Source organism: Diuraphis noxia, unplaced genomic scaffold (assembly GCF_037042655.1).
Source record: "Diuraphis noxia isolate RWA-SAM2 unplaced genomic scaffold, SU_Dnox_SAM2 contig0001, whole genome shotgun sequence".
Taxonomy (NCBI): Eukaryota; Metazoa; Arthropoda; class Insecta; order Hemiptera; family Aphididae; genus Diuraphis; species Diuraphis noxia.
In genome coordinates this window covers 81572885-81579810 of record NW_028301711.1, presented here as the reverse complement: position 1 = coordinate 81579810, position 6926 = coordinate 81572885, and the positions used below count along the sequence as shown (strand labels likewise).

At 32.5% G+C, this 6926-nt stretch overlaps 1 protein-coding gene across 1 annotated transcript; it reads right to left on the bottom strand.

Moving 5' to 3' along the window:
* Positions 1-5992: 5992 nt before the first annotated feature.
* On the bottom strand, positions 5993-6624 carry LOC149062034 (uncharacterized). Its single transcript, XM_089215185.1, has one exon. The coding sequence runs from the start codon at positions 6620-6622 to the stop codon at positions 5993-5995; it is 630 nt and encodes a 209-aa protein (XP_089071311.1). The 5' UTR covers positions 6623-6624.
* Positions 6625-6926: the final 302 nt, after the last annotated feature.

Genomic DNA, 6926 nt, shown 5'->3' with positions numbered 1-6926 from the left:
TGGCAGATGCTCTTTAGTACAAAATATATTAAATGACTTTAAAAATTGTAAACCAACAATTCAGTTCATTAGAGTTCTTGAATATGAGAAAGCAAAAATTTCATCAATAGCTCTTTTGGTAAAGGTTTCAAACAACCTATTCGTATGGAAAATATTGAATTTAAAGAAAATAGAATGAACACTTACAACTACAATAAAAAAAATAATTAATTAATTAACAAGATTATACAATAAAAATCTTAAAAATAATGTCAATTTAATATTAGTTTATATTATTCTTACCATTTATTTACAATGATATCAATAACAAGTTGCTTAAACCTTATGTGATTATAAATCTTCAGAATTAATTTTAATTTTAACACAGAACATTACAAAGTCATATACTTACGTCTTGATTGTGCTTAAGTTTTTCTTAAATTAAGAATATTAATAATAATACAAATATTTTTTTTTTAATCTTGTGCGATGAATATGATTAGTTGTTGAGATATGTTGAACATAATTACAAAACAATTTAACATATTATCTTATTCTACTATATCATAGAGATAATTTAATATGCATTTTAACAATAATTAATAATTTAAAATTTAGAAAGAAATGCCAATAAAAAGAAACATATATCAAACCAGTCCTTAAGGGCTTTAATAGTATGCGAGACGAAAAGTGGCCGGTGACCCCCGCCATCCGACCGGCTAGAACGGCCGTTAGCCATGGGTTCTTGGTAGCCTTTTGAGCTAGTATTTAGAGATAGTGGAGCTATTTTATCGAAAAAAGAGGGAAATTGAGGGTCATGAACACTTTGAAAATGCTATGTTGCTGAAATGCAACAAAAAGTTTTTGGAATGATTTTTTTTAATGTTCTGTATGATTTTAATGTTTCATTAACGTTGTCAATCGACGTGTTTGCCATTTAACTAAGTACCTGGGGCAACCTAATATTAAATAATTGCTATAATTTAACAAGTTTTATTTGTTTTCAGTACAGATTTAAGGAAATGGTACAAAAATTTCTAATAATACCAAATTGAGTGTAACATGACAGTTTTAAATAAGTAATTACAAAATTGTAATTTTATTAATATATATTAATTAAATAAATAAGACATATTATAAATAATATTAATCGTTCGAACCGACTAATAAAAAAGTATTTGAAAAGTATTTAAATACATTCCAAGTATTTGTTTTTGTATCTGTATTTAAATACGATTTAAAAAGTATATTTTACAAGACCATAATAACTACCTACACACTTCAAGCTTATAAGTTTATATTATAGTCTATAATATGTACATTAGTATTATCAATATTATGATTTTATGAAAATTGTTTATAATTTGGATGCCATAATATATTAGTACAGTACTAATGCAATTAATGCATATTTAGGAAATATAACTCATTCTTCCCTTTGTTAAATTTTTAACTCCTCTATATAAAATATTCTCAAAAGTTATTTATTATTTCGATTTCTTTTCTTAATTCATATTATTCTTTTAGTTCAATTGTTATATTTTTGTTATTATTTTTAAGTTTGCTATATTAATTTTATTAAACTTCAAGTGTTTTGTTTTTCAGATTACTGAGTTAGTGTTTAATTACTTAGTTGAAGAAATGAGACAGATTGTTACCTGTAAAAAACCGTCCTTTCGTCGTCTCATTCAAGGGCTAACAGGGATAACCGATTCAACTGTACTTCCAAACCATAAGAATATATCAAAAATATTACAACTTAAGTATGAAATTATGTATTCATGTTGACTGATTTAATTGAAAAACAGCAATACATCTGTTGTACTGTAGATATATAGAGTGCTAATAACAAAAGCCTTATGGGAATGACATGTCATTTTATCGATGAATTTTCATATAAACGATCTTCATATGTTCTGAGTTGTAGGCGAATAAAAGGTAGCCATAATTATTTGAATTTTAATAATGCTAGTAACTTTGGCAAAGCTTTCCGGACACTTTCAAAAAGCTCAACAATTGAATCTGATCCTCATTATGTAGGTAACTTTGACGAGTTAGACAGTGATGAAGATACACAAATTGATAGTGATAATGAAGATAATCTGTCCAATCCTAATGATATTGAAATGTTTTTCATAAAATCTTCTACAAACAGGAGTTGGGACAGTTTTTGTATATTTATTGGGAGCAGCTTGGAGTGTAAAAAAGGAGGTAAATACATTTTACTGGTAACTTTACGACAATAATGACTTTCATATGTTAGGAGTTTCTCAATGTGATCTCTAACAGCTTGGATGTCCTCATGGGTTCTATTATTTTTTGGCTCTGTGCAGTGGCGTATATAGGGTTATAAAAAAAATGTATTTAAGTATTATTATAAATTATTCAGCACCGACAATTCAAGTTACTTCTCCAGGAAGTTGATTCGCAGTTTGACGATTTACTACTCCATAATAATGTGAGGTGGTTGAGTAAAGGCAATGTTTTGAACAGATTTTTTGGTTTATTAAACGAGATTGAACTTTTTCTTCTTAAAAGTACACATTCGGCTGCCAAAAACCATATAAAATTCATAAAAGACAATAATAACGTTGCAACCATTGCATTTTTAGCAGATATATTTCAACACATAAATTTTTTTAATTTGAAACTTCAAGGTGACCAGAAGCTCATTTGTCACTTAGTATCTGAAGTTACCTGTTTTTGTAAAAAAAATAGAATTATTTTCTCAAGATGTTGGTAATGAAAAATTATATTTTCCCAACTTGAGAAAAGTTTGTGATGAAAGAAATGATATTGAAATCGATAATTTTATCAAATTTATGACAAGTCTGAAGACGATTTGCAGATTTAAAAAAAATTAAAAACGTTGTACAACTATTGAACAGTAGTTTTACTTTACAACCTGACGGTGAATGGGTTAATGAAGCAATACGTGTTTTTAAATGTGATAAAGCAACTATTCAATTGGAAATCATTGAATTTCAAATGGATGATGTCCTAAAAAATTTGTATAGTGAAAATTATGCAAAAACTGAAAGTAATTACGATGAATTTTGGTTAAAATATGTGTCCGAAAAGAAATACCCAACGTTAAAATTATTAATACTGAAAATTGTAGGTGTCTGACGGAATGAAAAATGTTGTCACACGGTTATTTTTTAGTTAACACTCTTTATTGTAGTTTAATTTAACAAACAAGGATATGGCTAACGTCCGGCGACCGTTGTTCTAAGGGTCGTATCCCATTTCGCCGCCAAATTAATCCCATTTTGCCGCCGAACCATTTCGCCGCATAAAATTATTTTTGGCTTAGAACATGGTTATGAATTTGTGATTTGAAAAGTGATAAATAGACACAGAGAAATATTTATCAGAAATATTTATCGTTTGAAACGATCTTAGTGCTATATTATCTCAATTCTGAAGTTATCGATTGATCAATCCCCAATAATTATATAAATAAAATAGAATGAATAGTGTGTCGTCGCAGCGATAATTGCAAAGTTACCACAGTCAGTGTCATATGATTATCACCAGTACGTATTTGCTCATTTACAGTTCACAATTTGTCAAAATGTCAAATATTGAATATATCTCAACACAGCGAAAAGGGGAGTGCCTTATTTTTAATAACTATTATTTTAGAATTGATAAAAAAATAAAAAATAAAAAATATTGGAAATGTATTGAAAACTGTGGAGCTCGTGTAATAATTTCAGATGAATTCACTGTACATTCCGATAAGTTTTGTAATCATAACCACAGTCCTCGTCCAGTTAAAATTGAAGAAAAACGTTTTAAGGCCAAACTTCGTTTGAGAGCAAAAGAAAACCCTCTTTAACCAATTCCGAAGGTAATTAAAAAAATTTTAATAAATTTTTTTTTGAAGTGTAAAAAATTTAAGATGACCAAAGAAACTTGAAAATTGAATACAAGGTTCCTTATGCGTTGTTCTTATTGTAGTTAAAAAAAATCAAACATCGTTAGTCACAATTTTTTTTTTAATAATAATAAATGTAGATATTATATAATATTATATATCAGTGGCGTATTTAGGAATTTTTCATGGGAAGGGTCCAGAAAATTTTTATGATTAAATTAATAATAGGTAATTATAATAATTTATATATAATATATATATATAATAATTTTTATTTATACGCATTTATAGTTTGAATTTTTACGAAATATGTTAAAATCGCCAAAATTTGCAAGTAATTTTGTAGATGAAAAATCATAAAAATGTTTGTGTTTATATCTAAAGTTAAAAAATTAAATTATTTAAATATTAAAGATTTTAATAATATACTACGACCACAATCCACACTTATAGTTTAATATATTGGTATATAATATATATAACTGTAGTAGATACCTACGCTAAGTATAAATTTACTTATTTATTTCAATAGATTTATAAAGAAGTTCGAACTTCATTTTTAAGACAAAAAGGAGATTGTGTAACCCAAAATGAAAGAGAAGAAGCAGTAGCAACATATCAATCAGTAAAATCAAGTATTCATCGAAATAAACGTAAGGAAGTACCTCCACAACCTGAAAATAGAAAAGACCAACATATACCAGGTTTATGGCGTCAAACATTAGACGGAAGAAATTTTATTTTATGTGAAGATGATAAAATTTTAATTTTTGGAACGCCAGAAATTTTTTCTAAAATGTGTGACGCTAAAACTCTGTTTATGGATGGTACTTTTAAAAGTGTACCAAACATATTTTTACAATTATATACTATACATTTTGTATATTTTGATGTAGTATTCCCAGGAATATATGCTTTACTTCCAAATAAATCTGAAACTACATATAATCGAATGATTGACCTTTTAATAGCAAAAGCTAATAGCTTAAGAAAATGTCTATTGCCAACAACTTTTCAATTAGACTTTGAAATAACGATGTTTAATACAATAAAAAATAAATATCCAGATGCACAAATTCGTGGTTGTTTTTTTCATTATACTCAGGCAGTTTATAGGAAAGTTGTTGATGTTGGTCTTCGAAATGATTATGTTTCATCGGAAGGTGATCCATTTATTAAAACTCTAGTTCGTAGAATTTCAGCTTTACCTCTAGTTCCTATAGAACTGTTAGACGATTTATGGTTAATAATAGAGAGTGAAAAACCAGAAAATAATGAAAAAGTGGAAGAATTGTTAAATTATTATATTGAAACATGGTTAGACGATTTAACACCTAGATTTAGCCGATATATTTGGAACCAATGGACTAATACAGATAGACGGACAACGAATGATTTAGAAGGATGGCATTATGCATTAAATAAAGCAGCAGGTCGAAATCATCCCAGTATATTTGAATTTATAGTTATATTACAAAAAGAACATGCCAAAATTTAGGATGGCATGAAACTTCTTCAACGTGGAAAAAAAGTAAAAAGAATTTACAACAAATATGTTAAGCTGGAACAAAGAATTTGTAGTCTTAAAGAAAGAGTGACGAGCGATCCTCCGCCGATGAAATGGATTGATTATTTGGACAATATTAGTTATTTAATTAAACACAATGAATAATTTTATATAATATAAAATAACTATATTATTATGACTTAAAAAAAAAATTTTTTTTTATATTATTTTATATGATTACTTTTATTATTATTTTAATTACCTATGAAAATATTGATTTTTTTTATTTATGACTATATAAGATACCTAATTGGCTAATTATTACTATTTTTACATAAATACATATTACATAAACATAACTAATTGGTATGTAATTTGTAATCTTAAGTTGAGAGTTACTTAAAAAATAAATTCGGCGAAATGTAACTGCGAAAAAATAAATTCGGCGAAACGGTACCGCGACGAAATGGGAGCTGACCGTTCTAAGCGAACTGTCGTGCCGGTCGGATTGGTCGTCGCACGACCCAGTCCCGTCGCGTTATCGCGGACGAGAATGAAGCAGCCGCGGCCGTTGTGATAACGTCCGCGACATATTCCCCCAAAGTCCGCGAAACGCGACCCTACTACTCGGCCCTACTCGCCGGGTTGTCCGTGACCGCCTCGTGGGTCACCTCCATCTCCTCAATCCACCGCTCCACAACTGCTAGCTGTGCCTCGGGTGTAGCTGGTGGTTGGCCTGGCTGGATTGGAGGTGTGGGGGTTGGTGGCTTTGGCTGGGGTGACGGTGGCTGTAGCTGCTGGGACGGCGGATGCTGCGGGACTCGTGACGCCGGTGGGGTTGACTGCGGCGCGTGCTGCTGCTGTTGTCGCTGAAACCGGCCCCGACTGTCCCGTACGTCGTGGCGTTGATATGCTGGTGCCGTCCGTCGGGGTGGCACTCGGCCTGGCGGTCCAGTCCTCGGCCTTGCCCCGGCCTGAGGAGTGGTCTCCCGAGTGGAGCGTCGTCCCTCGGCGAAACCACGCTCGAACAGCGCCCAGGCTGTTGGGCTTGCCCGTATTCGGCCGAACGAAGCGGTGGCTGCCCGTTCGGCTGACCAACCTCCGACCGCGTCGTCCGGACCCTCGCCCGTCAGCCTCCTGGCTTCCCGCAACAACTGCGCGGCCATTGCCCGGAGCTTCTCCACATGTGTGGCGATCATTCCACGGGATGGCCGGTTGTTTCGGGTCGGTGGTGGGTTAGCTCGTTCTGCCATCTGAAACACGGTGTGATTAGTTAGTGTTCTCTGACGGTCCTACAGCTCGCTTCATCGCTGAGACATGTAACTTAGTAGGGTGTTTACCTTCCGTCAAGAACACTCCGGTTCCTAGTCGTTTACCCAACTTAACCGGACCTAACCATTTCGGGGCGAACCCCGCGTAAAATCGCTTCTCCGCACTTGACTGCGGGTGCGCTTTATTGTATACCCAATCCCCTACGTCGGTAGGTTGCCTTTTCCCGAGGATTCTGGGGTATTATGGGTACTGGGGGCTTTGAAGCTGGGCGTCACCGGGTAAGCC